Here is an 18,068-nt window from a genome sequence, read left to right as displayed (position 1 = left end):
TTGATGGTTGTATGCTCCTTATGCTTTTGTGACTTTGTAACTTAATTGTTGTGTTCACGGAATCCTTTCATCTTCATATAGTTTCATTCTACGGTAATTCCATCTTATGTCATGCTTTTCCGTGCATTTCGAGCCTAGCTTGGGGTATTACATTGGGCCTACTACAAAAATGACCAAAAATCCTTTTATATTTATTTGGTTTTGGGCCATGTACAAGCCCATCCATCCGTATCATGAGTTCGTATGTTATTTTTTTTTCAAACAAATTTTTTAGGTTTATTATTTTCTATTTTATCTTTTATAGTAAGTATAAATTTAAAACAAACGTATATAAAACGTAGGTGTGGTCATAAAATTTTTGTTACCCACAACAATACACGAGTGTATAAACTAGTTAAATACATATATTAGAAGGGAAGAGATTGACGTACTGAAAAGGAGTTTATTGAGTACTGAAAAGCAGTTAAAGTTACGGGCAGGTTCTAGATAAAGTTCTTTGTTGTTTATCTAGAATGTTGTAACTTTGTACTCTGTAATTTAACCTCTAGTTTCTTGCTAGTTGGTTGTTGTTATTTTAATATATTGATATTGCTTTTGTCGTAAAAAAAAAAAAAAATAGTGAGTATTGACTCTTATTTTTATTTTAGACTATATAGAGGTGTAGGGTTGGAAAGAAAATAGTTTTTTTCTTTCAAATTAGTATAATGGATAAATTTATATACCTAACTAGTTTAGGTTTAAAAAATATTTATGAGATTAGTATATTTGTATAAATTGTATAAAAAATAAAAAATTCTAAGTGACACAAATTCCTACCTTGTTACGAGTATATTTGCAGTAAACCATGCCTGTGAACACATAATATCAACAATTAGTACAGTTTTAAGAACCGTGTATTTTCACTTATCAATTTGCCAAGTCATATCATATAAACCGCTCACCATCTTCAACCATAGTAGCACAATCAATCATCTTACTATCAGTATCATCCATGAGACTAAATCTGTTAACATAATCACCACTATATTTCGGAACCAGTGAAACATGACATAAATTAATCAATCCACTCGTTCCCGTCCTAAGCTCATCAACAACTTCATTAACTTCCTTACCGTTTGAACAAAAGAAGTCTTTGATGGAGGATAACTCTTTCAAGAAAAAATAAAAATTGTCTTTAGGAAAAGCAGAGTGGGATGAAATCTGTGCGTTCTCTATACTAATCTTGAGCCAACAGGTTTATCTTGGAAACTGAAAAGTCATGAGAAGCTGTAATAAAAAACGATAGCTTTATTCACAGATTATAAATACTAATTTGATTGCTTTCAGTGTTTGGGCTTACGTTATTGTTGCGATTTCAAGATTTAGTTTTAACTTATGGGCAGTTTGGGTTCAAAGATTTGAAGAGTACTTGATGGAAAGGAAATAGGGTTTAACATAAGAAATTCCAAATTTCTTTCCAACAAATTTTTTTAGAATCTTTGAATCAAATGGCTCCTTTCTTTGTGGCAATCCTTGCAAACAGAAAGATTTATGAATTATGATCATGTATGGAGGTATAGATAAAAAAAAAAAAAAAAATTCCAACAAGTTTGAAGGTTTCTTTTTGTCCAATCTTTAGCTCGATCTATCATAATTGTTCACACATAAAAAAAAATTCCTTCATTTTGCTAGTTCACACATAATCGAGCGTAAATGACTACAAACAAGTTTTCTCGTACAGATCCTTTTCATCAATTTTAGAACGAAGAGATTTAAGAAATTTAACAATTTTGATGCTTACATCTTACAAGTGTGTGTGTGTTGCATTTAATTTAAGAAAGAATGTAAAGAGCAATTCATTAAACCAATTTATTTCACGGATCAAGTTAAAGTAAAGTGATTAATCTTGAACTTTAAATTAAAATCGATGGTTAAAATTTAAAAATAATTTTTTAATTATGAGCTTTAATTTAATCCAATGATTAAAATTTCTTTAACTTTATTAATAAAAGGGATTAGTTTTTTGGAATGTAAGAAACTTTGAACGAATGTCTATAGTAGGAAATAACTAAAGTTGTGTGTATTGTATATAAACAACTCTAAATAATGTTTATTGTATGTAGGAATTTCGTTTCAACCAATTAAAATCTGACAAGTGACACATATATATGGTTGCCACGTATGTTTTCTTACATACAATAAACATTTTTTTGAAGTTACTTACATACAATATACACAACTTTAGTTTTTTCCTACTATAGACATCGGTCAAAGATAGTTACATTCCAGGGAACTAATCCCTTAATAAAATTATTTTTAACTTTAATTAATCTCCATCCTTATTTTATTTACTCTTTTATAAAATACTAGGTCTTTTACCTGCACGATGTGCGGCTAGTTAAAATATGGTTAATAGAATATAAGAAAAATGATCTATATGTAGGCATTTATAATTAGTAAAATTGTTTTGTGTTACTTTATACAACCATGCCATTCGCTTGCCTTAGTATTTTTATAACACGGTTAGCAACAAAATCAATTAACAAAAATTAAACAATGTGTTAAATTTGGACTCGGCTACATAGATTTTAAAGATCGATTATAACATACATTTAAAGAAAATAGATACTAACCATGAAACTAAAAGAAATCTTATTTGGCAATGCAATAAGTTAGTTTTGAGTTTTAGAGGCTTTAAAATTGTCTTGAGGTTTTTGAGCCAAACCATGCACGGACGGTATAAAGAACATTATAACATACCTTAAAATGAAACTTGAAATATGGTAAAAACAATCTTTTAGATGATAGAATTATGTAATGAAAACTACAAACCAATAGTTTAGACGACAGGCTGGTGCGATACTGCGATACATACAATGTGTTTTTATGTTTAATTATTTAAAAAAGAGTCTATTTTCTTTCCGGTCCGATTTTTCCATGACATATTTGGGGTTACCCCATTGTCCACGAACCATCCAGTAATTATTTAATTACACTACAACCTTTTCCCACATCAAATACGCATTACAACTTCCCATATATTTTCTCTTGAAAATGATAGAATGAAAACTTGGACGATAATACATTTGGCCGTCGGTGTATTTTGTCGAAGTACTTGCACGGCTGCACTAAAAAAAAATTAACCACTTGTGACTATCTAAGAATTTAAAACCATAATAAAAGTATGCTTCACATAACATTCAAAAGCTTTATGAAGTGATTTAAGAGATGTTGGGCAAGAATTTTATAACAAGAGCACATATATGGAATAACCATGAAGATGATAGCACTACACTTGCATTGGTATCTAAACATAAAGATCAAAACTTACACTCTTTGCTAGTGAATGTGGATCATGTAAAAAGCAAAGTTTGTTTTTGTACTTGTAAAAAATGGATCACCAATATCACCCAACCAGAAACATCAACAAAATAAAAAAGAAGCTATAGAGATCCAATGAGGTTAATTACCAAACACCAACAAAGGAAAACTTAAACGCGAGATTATAAATAATTGACCCACAAACAATTTTTCTTTCATCACTTTTCACATTAAGCATTTATAAATAATTAAAGTGATATGATTACAAAAATTTATATAACTAAATAATAACCTATATTCTTTTACCAAAAAAAAAAGGTGATATGGGTATTTGAATACACTTAGACACATCATTTTAACCCAATGGACTATCCTATCTAGTTAGAATCTAAATCTTCATTAACTTAACACATTTGACTTTTTAGACATAAAATATAAAACAACCCAAATAAAAAGAAAATAAAAAGCAAACATAAATTGACCAATTTAGAGGTTAATGCCCTGATGCCTTATTATGGGCACCTTAATGGTAAATTACTTTCCTCAATAGTCAACCACAAGTGCAATGTACATGGTGATCACTAAAGTATAGAATATGAAGTTTAGCTTTGGTACATACCTAGTGAAGCTGTGTCAGTATACTTGTCACTAAATGCATATATGATATATTTACACCAACATGAAATTTGGAGGTATCCACATCCATTTGTTTATAAAATGAGTCATCTTGTATTCTTAAAGTATACTCCTTATATGTCCTATAAACACGAAGATCATCTCTACGCAACTTTCAACAACCAACACCAACTCAGGAAAGAGTACTTTGGAAAATTAGCAATTCCCTCCAAGTTGGCTCTGCATAGAGCAAATAGACTTGTAAGTAATGTGGTAGTGTTGGAGAGAAAACTATAAATCAGTCAAATATCTGATCACCTGACAAATGTGAGATTGAGTTGCCAAATATCATACAAAATATACATATTGTAAAAGTAAAAGCAGTGTTAGGAAGAATTAGCAAACATCACCCGAAACATTCAAATTACACCATATGATTAGATTATAAGTTAGTTATTAACACTACAGCAATACAATAAAGTGTAATTAATTTTGAAAAAAGAATAATTACCAAATGTAGTATAAAGTTATTTGCTTAAACTCCTAGTAGCATCCATATAATATTTAGTAGTAGCATTACAATTGTAGCATTTTAAGATAGTAAAATCAGTAGTAAATATGTACTCATTGATACAAACTTTTAGTTGGCAATTCATGGAAAGATGTTCACTGTAAATTATAATAAAATTCCAGCAGATCACATTCATAGAAGTTCTAGACTTGGAAACCACCTTGTCACAAAAGAGAAGTGCCTTGACAAACATGCTAGATTAAAAAGAAAGAAAGAAGCCATTGAAAGGTTAAAGAACTAATTAGCATTAAGCAATACTGGATGTGCATAGGAGACCTTTGTGTTCAATACTATTTCTTCTAATTAAACCACTAACAAACAACATCTCATTACATTCAATTGGTTTTACTTCTAGTCCTACAACTTTTTTTTTTTATATTTGTCACTTCTGTTATTTTGGTGACTTCTAAATCACACATCATAAGTAAAAATGATTAAAGTGTTACCTTTAATGATACACGACACAACTGGGAAATTAAAATAGAACAAACTTAATCATGCTTATGTAGGAAACACAAAATAAAGTACTTAGAAGCACAAACAAAGTAATAGTAACTTATAAAATTAATGACCAAACTAAAACAACTCCTGAACCACTTACAGCCAGGAGGATGAAAAAGATGTACCCGTACTAAACTCTCTCCAAAAATCGGATCTTTAACAAATTTCGAAGAATTTAATTTAGGGCATGCTATAATTAGGGTCTTGTGAGAAATAACATCAATGAATTTATACATAAATTAAATGGAGAAAAAGGTTCGAAAATTTAATGAAATAAAAAAGAACTTAAATAATCAAAAATAATGGAAAGAGAAACATACTGCAAAGAAGAGAATCACAAATCGAATAAAGAGATCGAGAGAGATGGAACATGATTAGGGTTATAGGAATAACTGAGAATTGAGAATAGGTAGAAACTTGTTTTCTCGGGTCGGGTTTTTAAGTATGCGTGTTTTGTTTAATTTTAGTGGTAAAAAATTACGGAGATGACACCTAGGATTTAAGCCTATGTGGCAATGTCATTATATAGTTTTAAATTGATGAGGCTTTATTAACTATTGTTTTAATAATAATAGATATATTATATTATTATTATTATTATATTATTATATGATATATGTTAATAAATCTTTAATTTTTAAGTACATTAAAATTAGTAATTTATTTTAATAAATGTTAAATTACAAAATAAAACGAAAACTTATTTTTAAACCATGAAAGTAAAATCATTGCACACATATCATAAGGTTTTCACTACAACTCAATAAATTTAATTAATCACTTTGTTTAAGAAAATATTCTTATTCAAAAATCTTTATATATATATATATATAAAATTGCTATTATATCAACATTTTATAAAATTAGCTTAATTGTCATCTTCAATTTTTTTCTCAAAGTTTAGTTTTTTTTTTAGTTTACTTATGATGTCATAATCATTTTTCCTTTTTAAAACTAATTTCATTTTTAATTTTTCTTTTTTAAAACTTATTTCATTTTCTTTTTGTTATTTATAATGTCATTTTTTAAATTGTTTTTATTTTCTCTAAAACTCTAATAATCTATACATGGTATTTTAATTTCCATCATCTACATAATTATGTCGTAACAGATTTTTAAATTATCGACATATTATGCGGGTTAAGAAGTTAATTATATTTATTTGAAACATAAGGTATACTACTCCAGGTATACTACTAAAAGGTTATGATTATCGTTGGATTGTCGCAACTTCATTGACGAAAATACATTTCTATAAAGCTTTTATTAATATGCCTGGGTTGAACCCGAATTAATTAACTAGTATTTTAAAAAAGCCAATGAGGTTGGTGACTCATTGTTAAAGTTTTTGATTTTGAGAAAATCCATTTACATTTAAGTCTTAATCTCACATTTATGAGATGGATTTTACGGGATTTTCGAGAATATAGATACACATATAAATTATAAAATATAGAATATATAAATAAATACAACTATAGATTCTAGTTATTAAAGTAAAACAAATAAAACAATACGTTGTTTCGTGAATCTTCGTAAATCATTTTTTTACCATAATATAAAGGTCAAGATATTATTTTTATTTATTTTACCTTAATACCTGTTTTACAATAACAAACATCTACAACTATATTATACTATTTATTACATAAATAATATGCTAACATCTATTATCAATAGCTTCATTTTTAACATCTCTTCGGTTTTTTCATTTTTAACATCTTTCAGGTATTTTTAAATAATAAAAGGTAATGTAGGTAAAAGCATTTTATAGAATTTTTAAGGGCACGTCTAGTTGTGAAAAATGTTTTCTAGTTTTTCATTTTTAATTTTTTAGAAAATGAAAGGAGTTTTCTATCCTTAGAAAACAAATAAAAATTTTAAAAACGCGTTTAAAATCAAAAAATGAAAAACAATGCGAGGTTTTTAAAATTTAAAAAATAGAAAAGGAAAAGTGAAAAATAATGTTTTCAAAATGTTTTCTGTTTTCATGAAAACTTTTTCTAAAAAATACAATTTAAAAGTGTTTACTGTATTTTCATGTTTTCTTAAACTAAAACTAAAAGCACCTAACATTTTCCAAAATAACTTTTGTGTACTTTTTATTAGATAATATATAGATCGTGTAACTACATACATTATGCTTTAATAATCATTTAAAGGGGTACGTTCGTGTGCTGAGAGTCTTTATCGTGCCGAGATTCTGGCGCGATGGCCGGTGTGACTGAGTCATTGCGGCAGCTTCGACCTGATTCATTGATTTTTTTAAAAGGTAAGTTAGTGTGTGTGTGTGTGTATATACAGCTGTATTAGTCAACTGTGTATTTCATATACGAGTATAATATATGTAGTTGTTGAGATTCATATGTCATCAAGTACGTACTTTTGCCCCCACTTAAAACAAAAACCAGGACCACCTCTGTGTGTGTTTGTGTTTGAATTGAGGAAGAAGAATGGTTCTTATCTTTAGTTTTTTTCATTAAATACATTATTTATATAGCCGTGTTTGGTATATGTTGATATAGTAGTGACAGGAAACAATGAAAAGGAAATTGAGAATTTTAACTTTTAAGTTAATTCTCTAAGATAAAAGTTTTAAATAAAGACTTAGGAGAGTAGTATTAATTTTTAGAAATGTGAAATTCTTAAACAGAAAGTGGTGTTTGTTTGTCTCGAAGAAAGTAACATCTAGAATTGTTGAATGAATATTGGCTTTTACCCTTGTAGGATGTAAGCTATGCAGTCACCTTTCGAAGCAAATTTGGTGTTCGATTGTACTGAAATTAGGATTAATAAATTGTTGTCTAGTGTTTCAGAATATCGCAAATTGATTGGAAAGTTGATCTATTTAAGCCTTACCAGACCGGACGTTTCATATTTAGTCCTATGCTTGAGTCGTTATATGCATGCTCCCTTTAGTCACATTTTACAACCGCATTAAGAGTTTTAAGATACATAGTCACCAGCAAAAGGTGTTCTAATCGGGGAAAAAAAATGATCATAAACTTGAAGCATAAGTGTTTATCATTAAGAAGGTCAATTTCAAACTTTTGTATTTCATTAAAAATGGTGGTCTTATTTTATGGGAAGTAAGAAACAACCTACTTTACATATTTTTGAGTTACCTTTTGAAAGACTACTCACATGTCCATATTTCGCATCCATATGTCACCTAGTTCAAGTTTGACTCATTTCCATTTTACTAGACTGGTAGAGTTGTCCGGCCTAAATGGCTGTTTTTACATCTACAAAAAGATTGAGTATTACTTCACATCATTTTTTATGTAGTAAATTGAATTTGCATGACATGTTTCAAGTTTAGATTGAGGGGGATGTAAATTTATATGATACAAACTAAAATTAAACATGTCCAAATTATGTAAACTTGTGTTTTGTGTATGAGAATGTTTCAGGTACAAAGTGGAGGGAGTATAGATGCATATTGTGGAAGTTGCATTGCTTAAGCAGGATGTGGAAGTATAGAAGACTTCAAGGACCAAAGGGAAATATTTTCAAGTATAAAAGATCTCTTTGGAAGAAACTCAAAGTCAACTTGAAGTATTCTGTGATTTGATCTATCTGTCAAAAGATGATCATCATCATATTAATGTTGGTAGTTGATACAGTAATCTGCACATATTGTTCAGATATAGGTATAATTTGTTCTTGATCAGTTGGCTATAAGTTTAGTTGTTCAAATCTTTCAAATATTAGAAGTTTATACCATGCATCATATATCTGTACAAGATCTATTTAAGTAGCTGTGAGTTCTTTCTCTTGATCAGTATTATCATCATCGTATATATTGCTGGAAAATATGAGTAGCTATGACGTATTTCTGAGCTTTAGAGGCGAAGATACACGTGATTCATTTACAGACCATCTTTACAATGCACTAATACGAGCAGGAATTGATACTTTTAGAGACAATGAAGAAATAAATAGAGGTGAGGAATTGAAACCTGAAATCGAAAGAGCAATCAAGGAATCAAGGTCTTCAATAGTTGTATTGTCAAAAAACTATGCAACTTCCTCTTGGTGCCTTGATGAGCTTCTGTTGATTCTACAACAAAGAAAAGAATGCAATCATTTTGTTCTGCCAGTTTTCTATCACATCGCTCCCACAGATGTTAGGCAACAAACTAACAGTTTCGCCATACAAGTGATCGAAGCTTCTTCAAAGTGGTCTGTGCACAACGTGAACCAGTGGAAGGCAGCACTAAAAGAGGTTGCTGATTTGGCCGGCATGGTTCTTTCTGGGTATGCCTAGTTATTTCTTGGGGTGTGTTTGATTTTAATTTGTATGATTATGAATAGACGAGGAGGTGTTTCCTGTTTTTTTTTTTTACCCAAGAAGGTCGAGTCTTTGACTCCAATTTATGTGGTCTAATGTGGGTATCTTGTGACTGTTTCGAAACCCTTTAGCTGGCCAGCCCAAGATGTTTACCTAGTGCACCTTAGTGGCGGTTATATGTCTTTTGACTAAAATTGTTTAGACTAATTTTGATATTTAGCGTATGTTTGATGAAAGTATATGAAGCTGGAAATGTGGCTGGGGCTACGGATTACATAATGGTAGATGTAGGCATGTAGCTAAGGGCTTTCTGATGTGATTTTATTTAAAAGCTACAACCAAACAAAAATTTTTTCCCCACAAACGTCTAAAAGACCCCTGTCAAACACACTTTTAATGTTATGGTTAATTAAAATCCTTATCGTTTAATTTCTGTTTAGTTATCTAAACTAGTAAACTGTCTGTCTGCTCTTATGCATTGATATAGTTAAATATGGCCAACAATCACCTGTGAGATATCTAATGGAGCTTATTCATTTTTCTTTTTCAGGTCTGAAACAAAGTTCTTGAAGGAAATTGTGGATACTATTTACAATAAAATAGATTGCAAAGAAGTTTCTCTTCCACCCAATATAACAGGGATGTCCGCTCGATATGAGGAGATCAATATTTGGTTAAATCAACCCAATCTTGAATTTTTATCAATTTGGGGAATGGGTGGAAGTGGCAAAACAACACTGGCCAAGTATATATACGATTCAAATTGGAAACATTTCGAAAATGTAAGTTTTGTTGAAGGGATTGATAGTAGATGTGAAGGACATCATGATTTGCTTGAGCTACAAGAACAACTTCTCAAAGACATTTTAGGAGGCAAGAAAAGAAAAATTCCTGGTGTTTCCCATGGTACGAGGAAAATTGAGGAGGCATTACATTCAAAAAGGACGCTAATTGTTCTTGATGACATTGCTGAGCATAAGCAGTTGGTTGCTTTACTTGGAACAGGGGAGATTAATGCACAAAGCAAAATTATATTAACAACCAGGCAAAATACAGATAAATGGTTTAGCTCCACAAAATGGAGATGTCAAAGTTATAAAATGAAATTATTGAATGATGATGAATCATTAGAACTTTTAAGTCGGCATGCATTTGGTTCCAAGATTCCCATGGAAGGTTTCGTGGAGCTTGCAGGACAAGCAGTACGATATTGTCAAGGAAATCCACTGGCACTTGAAGTTTTGGGTTCGTCTCTGTTCAAAAACGATTGGGAAAGTCAATTGAAGCTATTAGATAAAGATATCGATTCTCGAATTCAAGTAGTACTCATAAGGAGCTACATGTCTTTGCCATATAAATCGGAGAAAGAGTTGTTTTTGCATATTGCTTGTTTCTTTGTTGGCAAAGACATAGACTATGTGGTAACGATATTGGAGCGTGATTATTCTGCAGCATCCGGGATCAAAACATTAATAAACAGATGTCTTCTCTCTGTTTCACCAAACAAAAAACTCGTAATGCATCGGTTGCTCCAGGAGATGGGGAAAAACATAGTCCGTGAAGAATCGCCGAAATATCCTTCAGAGCGTAGTAGAGTCTGGCTAAGTAGCGAGTCCTATAAGATATTGAGCAAGGGAAAGGTAAGATACTTCTTATTTGTTTGTTTAAGCTTGTCTTTACTCTCATACCCGCCTCATTCATATAGAAATTCTACGGTTTTTCTTTTTCTTTTCAGGGTTCAAAAACAATAGAAGGTTTAGCACTTGACATGAATCTGCTGACAGAAGAGATCTTTGCATTCAAGGTAATTAATAAAGAATAATTGAAATGTAATTTTGTATGTTTTCCATTCTAGTAGTTTTGTTGCTTTCGTCCAAGGGTCTGGCCTTTTATAGATTCCCTGGTTTGGTCCCTATCATTCATGTTTTGTTTCACAAACCACCTCCCTTTCAAATTAAATGACCATGGCTAGCTAATGGTACCGCCACAAGGCCCCCTTGACCCTTGCCACATTTTCGCTTCTGGGGTCAAAATAGATCATGCAATTGTGCACTATGCAGTTCAAGATATAGATCATACGAGTATGCATACACACTTTCTTACTCGTGTTAGATACCAAGCTGAAGTCCTTTTGGTCTTTAGTGAATTTCAGTTAAAGATTGATGATACTAAAATCACAAAAGTTGGTTTTATTATGTTTTTGTTTGTTAATGCTGTGTTTATTGTAACTGACGGAAAACCGAACCAGAACTTATATAGTTATATTCTTAATACTAGAAGAGAATAAGGTTTGAGTCTAGCTAGCACTGATGATAATCCATACACTAGGTATACAAAATTTAAAAGATTATTAATTAAATGATTTAGTTTTCCTTTTTGAGGTCCTTAATCTCCTACTGTTCTGTCCTAACTTATCTTTTAAACCTACAAATATATAAACAAACACAATAAGGTAAACCAATGCAATATTCCAGACCCAAGATTGCACAATTACAACTCATAAGCACCTTTAAGTGGCATACTGGCATGTTTGTGTGCTCTTAATAGGAAAACCTAATGTTAGATGATTTATTTTGCTAAAAAGAGGAATGTAACTAATGGAAATCTTTGTTTCTTTTTCCTGGATATGATATACATTTTACTAACTTCTTCATGCTAAATTTACAGTCATCAGAACTCAAGACCAAGGCACTAAAAAAGATGGATAACTTAAAATTGTTGCAGCTAAATTTTGTGGAGCTGACCGGCTCCTTTGACAATATACCAGAAGATTTAAGATGGCTTTGCTGGATTGGATTCAATTCAAAAACTGTACCCTCTGATTTATACATGATGAATTTGGTGGCTATAGATATGAGCAATAGCAAGTTGGAAGTATTTGACCCCCCTATGGTAGAGTATTCAATGTCTTCTTTTTGATGTTTTGCTCAATTATGGAATTTTTGAAGGTTTAGCTAATCCATTAAACTGTAACATAAATACAAAGACACTCATTAATAAAATTTCAACTTTTATGCTAAAACTAAATTTGAAACTCACTTTCCGATTGAAATTCAACCTTCTCAAATTAAAATAGAAAGCCAAGTCTTTTACAAAGATTGTTTTTTGGGTAAATCACCAAAGTTATCCAATTGTTTTTTTGTTTTTTTTTAATTAAAAAATATCACTTTTAAGTATTAATTAAACGGTTTGTACATGTGGTTGTCATTTTTATACCCAAATTTGTTCTTATGCTACATGAAATGACCAAAGTAACTTTAATCTTATTTGAGTGATTTTGGTGACATACGAAAAAACTTGGAAAAAATTACAACTAGAGGGATGACGAGTGTAGAAACAAATAATCAATTTACCCTTGCTTTTTATTTATAGAAGGCTTAACCACAACGCTACGGGTGGTTAGCAACAATTTTCATCTATCTTTTATGGAAGTGTATAATTGTAAAGAATTTCCCTATTTTTTTGCTGCAGAATCTTCAATCATTGCAGATTCTAAATCTTAAGGACTCACACAATCTACGTGAAATTCGCAACGTGTTTAGAATCCCTCAACTCGAGTCTTTGATTCTTTGGAACTGTTTTAGTTTGTTGCATGTCTGTGAAACCATTGGAGACCTTACGAGTCTTGCACTATTGAACTTGACAGGGTGTAAAAATTTGTCCAATCTGTTAGTAGGAACTAAAGCATCCACCTCTGGTGGATTTCCAATGCCTACATTATCCTTCCCACGTTCATTAAAGCGGCTATTACTCAATAAGTGCGAACTTGAATATACTGATCATTTTCCTTTGAATTTCAACGTTCAACCATTTTTGGAGTACTTGAACTTAGGGAATAGTCTATTTAAGGTCTCGCCTTGCTATGATCATCTTGAAAATCTTCGGGTCCTTGATTTGAGTTTTTGCTGTAGTCTGAAGTCGCTTCTATATCTCCCCAACAGATTAGCAGAATTGTATGTATATTATTGTGAGTCACTGGAGCAAATAACTTTCAATTCACATCGATTCACTTTGCAAGAGTTTGGTTATGAAGGTTGTGTCAATTTGTATGAAGTTGAAGACTTTATCAAATTGCTACCAGTATCCAAGCTCAATGAAACTGCTCTGGGGCACTTGAAGTGGCTGAAAAAATATCAAAACCACGAGGTGTGCCTTGTTGGTGATGATGAGCTCACAGTAGGCAGAAATTGTAATCTCCAGGTTCATTTTTTCTTTCTCGAGTACTCATATCAGCACATAAATACACCACCTACAAACAATTCATATTTAAATGACCAACTCTTTTATCTTCGTTCCCAGATGTTGTATGAATTCAGTATAATGAGCACATCTCTGCCAGATGTTTCAGACCTAAAGGATCCAAACATTAAACCTGACTATATATCAGAATCATCATCTTTGTCCTTTGGAGTGCCTTCATGTCCTGAGAATAGGAGGCTTAAAGGATTAAATCTAACTTTCAAATATACAATATCAGGTGATGACTCTGCATGGTTTGCTAAAATCAGTACAACGAATGGTGTTGATTTGATGTACAACCCCAGAGTATTTGGCAAACCAGAATATGGTGAAGTTGGTATATGGTTGAGCTATTGGCCAATTGGAAACACATTGGAGCCGGAAGATAAAGTTAATGTCTCTATTGCTGTGATGAGTGGATTAGAGGTGCATGAATGTGGGGCAAGGCTTGTGTACTCTGATGACGAAGTAGCTGATGAATCCTCTGGAAGCAATTTAAGTTTGGAAGAAATTCTTGGTGGAGAATTGTCTGGATTTCAGCTAAGCACAGGAGCATACTATCTTTGTCGCCGTGATTTCTTCGAGTTAATGGAGGTTGGCAGACTAGCACCTGATTGGTTTAAAATTTTAGTGGGTGATACCATTGATTATACAGGTATGTTCATATTGTCAAGCTACTTCTTGGTATTTGTAGTTAAATGTAAGTTGAATAGGCAAAGTTCCTCATATGACACGTCCTTACAGAGATACGGGGATGGAGAAAGATTGGTCGACCTAAGCAGCTGAATCGATCATATATAGATTTGAAAACTCTGAGATGCATCATCCAAGGTCCTGAATTGGTAAATATGCTCTGTACTATCTCTTTTGTCTTTTCCTTTTTCTGGTGAAGTTTTAAGTGACAATGGTGAAGGAAATTTTACCTACATATGCAGCTGGAATAAGATGAATAGGACCTAGGTGGATTAATTTTAATCATAACAATTTTTATTGCTCTCCTCTGTTACAAACTCTAGGGCCATGTTACCCTAGTGTCTATGATGTCGAAAATCCCTAGGTTTTATACTAAATAATAGTAACACACACAAACTTCAAAGAAAAAAAGACCACACATAATCAAGGTGGCCGGGTAGTTCAGTTCTTCTAGTTAATCCATGGCTGAGCTAGATTCAGTTTTTCTTTTTTAGAACGGCGTGTTAGTTGGTTAGTGATTCGAAACCTAGCAGTGACACCCAATCGGGCAGTATGCTAGAGGTTGGACCCCGTAGGCACCCTTGGAGACCAAGGGTGCGATAACATGATCCGCAGGCGTCTGCCGCGGTAAATGCCCGAAGCCATGGGGAATTGAGATTCGATCCCTAGTCTCCAAGCCAACATCCCCTCCCCCAGAACCACAAAGAGGGCCCCAGGTGGCCACTTGATCTAAGACAAGTGGTTTAAACTAGATTCATATTGATTTTCAATTTCGATTCATGGTTTTACAGTACATTAGAGCTGTTTATGTTAGTGTCTAATCCTATATGATTTAGCCATTTAGGTACATATGTTATCATTTTTTATACAACTACAATGTTCTTGTAATTGTAATTGTAATTGTAAACCTTGTCAAAATTGAAGATCAATACTATTCATGGGGAAAAAAGACTTTAAAATGATATGAGGCTCGTCCCAATGGTCTCATCGGTTCCTCGTTGCTTAAGTAACGCTGTTGGCAGCATATTGGCTGTTGTGGTCGTCGGTTGTGTGTGTCGGTTAACCGAGGAATGGGAGATGAGCTATTTAGGGTTTCCTTTTTTTATTCCCCTTTAAATCCGAATGTTCTTTGTTATATGTTGGTGGATCTTATGCGCGATGAGTTGCCGAAATATTTAAACCGGCCAGATCCATTGGACGAGCCTTGTCTGGTTCTTGTTGGTCACCATCTTTTAATCCCACCATTTATATTTGTGTTAGTTGGATATTGTGGACGAACAGTGCTGAATTTGATCCCGCCAGATCCGTTCTTGTTCGTGTTCTGGCGACGAAACCGACGTGCACTGATTATGTATCTAGAGGCGTTAATGATATGTTGAATCCAAGTTCTCGATATGGATACATCTGATCTTGATGATTGATATAAATTCGGGGAAAATTCTTAAAGATTATCCATATCTTGGCAGGGCAAAATCATAGGATTGTAAAAACTAAAAAGTTTGCAACCTTCGACAGATTGCACCCATGGCAGATTATCCGTAATTTGTTCCCAAACATATCTGAGTCTTCTTTTGTTTTTTATAAATAATATTTTTATTTGTATGAATATGTTTTATATATTATTGTGTTAAATTAATTAAAAAAGTTAAGTAATGAGGGTTCCCAAACATACAGAATTTACTTGGTTGGGTTCAATTCAATCTGCTTGGTCCACGGCCCAACTATTTGATTTCATTGATTTTTGATCTTGTACAAGGTTGACAAAAGTGATAAAGATTAACTAAAAAACTATAGTATATAGTTTGACCTTTTGGTATTCGATTTTTATTTGATTTAGTTAATGTGATATTTGGGTTTCGCTAATATGGATTGTGGTGTCTGAAAAAACAAACAGGAGGACATTTACAAGATAACAGAAATGTCTAAATCATCTCTTGATACAACTATGACGTTTACATCAAGCTCAGAGCTAGTAAAATCTGGTACTGAATTTGAGATTCATGCTACAAATGGCAAGGTAATTGAATATTCAGTTGAGTTAATATATGAAAGAGCTTACAAAAATATAAGATAGCTAGCTCCTGAGATCCACCTGAGGTTCGGCAGGCCCTATCATTAATTCCATGATTTCAAATTCTTTGTAGCACTATTTTCCAGTCCTGTTTATTCAATAATAATACTGTACTTTGCAGAGAACTGTGCACAAAAAACTGATAGGAATAGGAGTGAACATCGGTGATGATAAGGTAAAACACAAGGTGGTGAAAGAATTGGCTAAATTTGCAGGAATTGGATCAGTCACTCTTGATACAAAAGAAGAGCGGATAACTGTCGTTGGAGATTTTCATCCTTTTCGTGTTGTGAAATTGGTGGAGGAGCTTTGGAAAAATGAGCTCATTCGTGTTAAAAATCTACCCAAAAGCTCCGCATTGAAATCTTTATATGACAGATGTTATACAATTTATAACTTCGCAAGAGAAGCAGGAGTAACATTGAAATATTATGCAGAAGCAGCACAAGCAAGTTCCCCAATGGGAAGTCCCCCCCATCAATGGGAAGTCCTCCATCAATCAATGGAAAGTTCCCCAAGTCCCCCCCATCAATGGGAAGTCCTCCATCAATCAATGGAAAGTTCCCCAAGTCCCCCCCATCAATGGGAAGTCCTCCATCAATCAATGGAAAGTTCCCCAAGTCTCTCCCATCAACGGAAAGCCCCCCATCCATCAATGGAAAGTCCCCCAAGTTTCCCAGTTTCCTCATTAAGAAAATTTTCCCGAAGCCCATCATTGGAAAGACCCCCCCTAAGCCCATCAATGGAAAGTCCCCCAAGTTCCCCATTTCAATCACCGGAAAAGTCCAGTTCGTGATGATTTTAAAGATGCAAAATCAAGCCACTTAGCCACCCATTGAAATTTTCAGATAAATCGGGCTAGAAACTTTAGTATTTTATTGGGTTGAGATTACTAATTGTTTCCGTTTGGTTTTTAATATGAAGTATATGAATTCTGTTAATATTAACTAGTTTTTTTAATCCACACTTCGTGGCAGATGAAGAAAATGACATTTTTACATAACAATAAAATTTGATGTTGAAGTTGGTCCAATATTTATACTTAGTGGATCACATATGTATATCTTGGAAATCAATTTGGGAGGTGGGGGTTAGCATTGCGTTATGTAAGTGATCTTCTGATTATTGTGTTCTTAAGCTGTCTATAAACAGATTCCGGTGATCGTGTATGATGATGTTGATTATCCTGATTATTTAGTGGTAAGCTAACTAGTTCTGAATAATTAGTAGCTGCATCAAATCTGATTCCAAATATCTGATTATTGAGGGCATTTTAAGTGTAGATAGTTAAAGAGTTGGAGTTTGCCAAACGCTAGATAAGTGTCCAACAAATAGTTATCTGATTCTTATTACCTGATATCACAGGGTGATTCATTTAGAATCTCAAAGAAAACTGTACTTGTAAATGTTTTTTTTTTTAAGAAAACTGTACTTAATCTTTTGTACGTGTAGTGTTCATAATGGCTTTATATATACAATTGTTATCGATAATTTAAAGATGTCAATTTAGGTGTACACATGTTATACCTAAATACCTAATGCTTGGATCAACTTTATTTTGGGATATGTTCATCCTGGTTGGATGTACATATGTGTTTTGATCTGCAAGTCGCAGATCACATGTGTTGTGTTGTAGCGTTACTTTAAGTAAATGATCCACATCTTAACAATTGGTTGTGGTAGTGTAGAATAGTTTGTGAATGATGAGCTCTGAACCTGTGTTTATTGTGTACTCTTATCTTGACTGATTTTTTAGGTGTTAAAGGAAAAAAGAGTAGAAGTCA

General features: G+C 32.5%; 1 protein-coding gene across 2 annotated transcripts; it reads left to right on the top strand.

Annotated features, from left to right (window-relative positions):
* Positions 1-7,055: 7,055 nt before the first annotated feature.
* Positions 7,056-17,409, top strand: LOC122587428 (disease resistance protein RUN1-like). 2 transcript variants are annotated; one of them, XM_043759593.1, is made up of 11 exons: positions 7,056-7,259; positions 8,401-9,247; positions 9,832-10,921; positions 11,017-11,085; positions 11,949-12,173; positions 12,753-13,481; positions 13,581-14,175; positions 14,265-14,362; positions 16,108-16,230; positions 16,406-16,794; positions 16,846-17,409. In XM_043759593.1, the coding sequence occupies exons 2-11, from the start codon at positions 8,805-8,807 to the stop codon at positions 17,078-17,080; spliced, it is 3,996 nt and encodes a 1,331-aa protein (XP_043615528.1). In that variant the 5' UTR covers positions 7,056-7,259; positions 8,401-8,804; the 3' UTR covers positions 17,081-17,409. The 2 variants fall into 2 exon arrangements, with proteins under 2 accessions (XP_043615528.1, XP_043615527.1); XM_043759592.1 differs by having other exon boundaries at positions 16,406-17,409.
* The last annotated feature ends 659 nt before the right edge of the window (positions 17,410-18,068 follow it).

This window comes from Erigeron canadensis, chromosome 2, assembly GCF_010389155.1.
Source record: "Erigeron canadensis isolate Cc75 chromosome 2, C_canadensis_v1, whole genome shotgun sequence".
In the NCBI taxonomy this organism is placed as follows: Eukaryota; Viridiplantae; Streptophyta; class Magnoliopsida; order Asterales; family Asteraceae; genus Erigeron; species Erigeron canadensis.
Note: the sequence above shows the minus strand (reverse complement) of the source record. Positions and strands in the feature narration are given on the sequence as shown.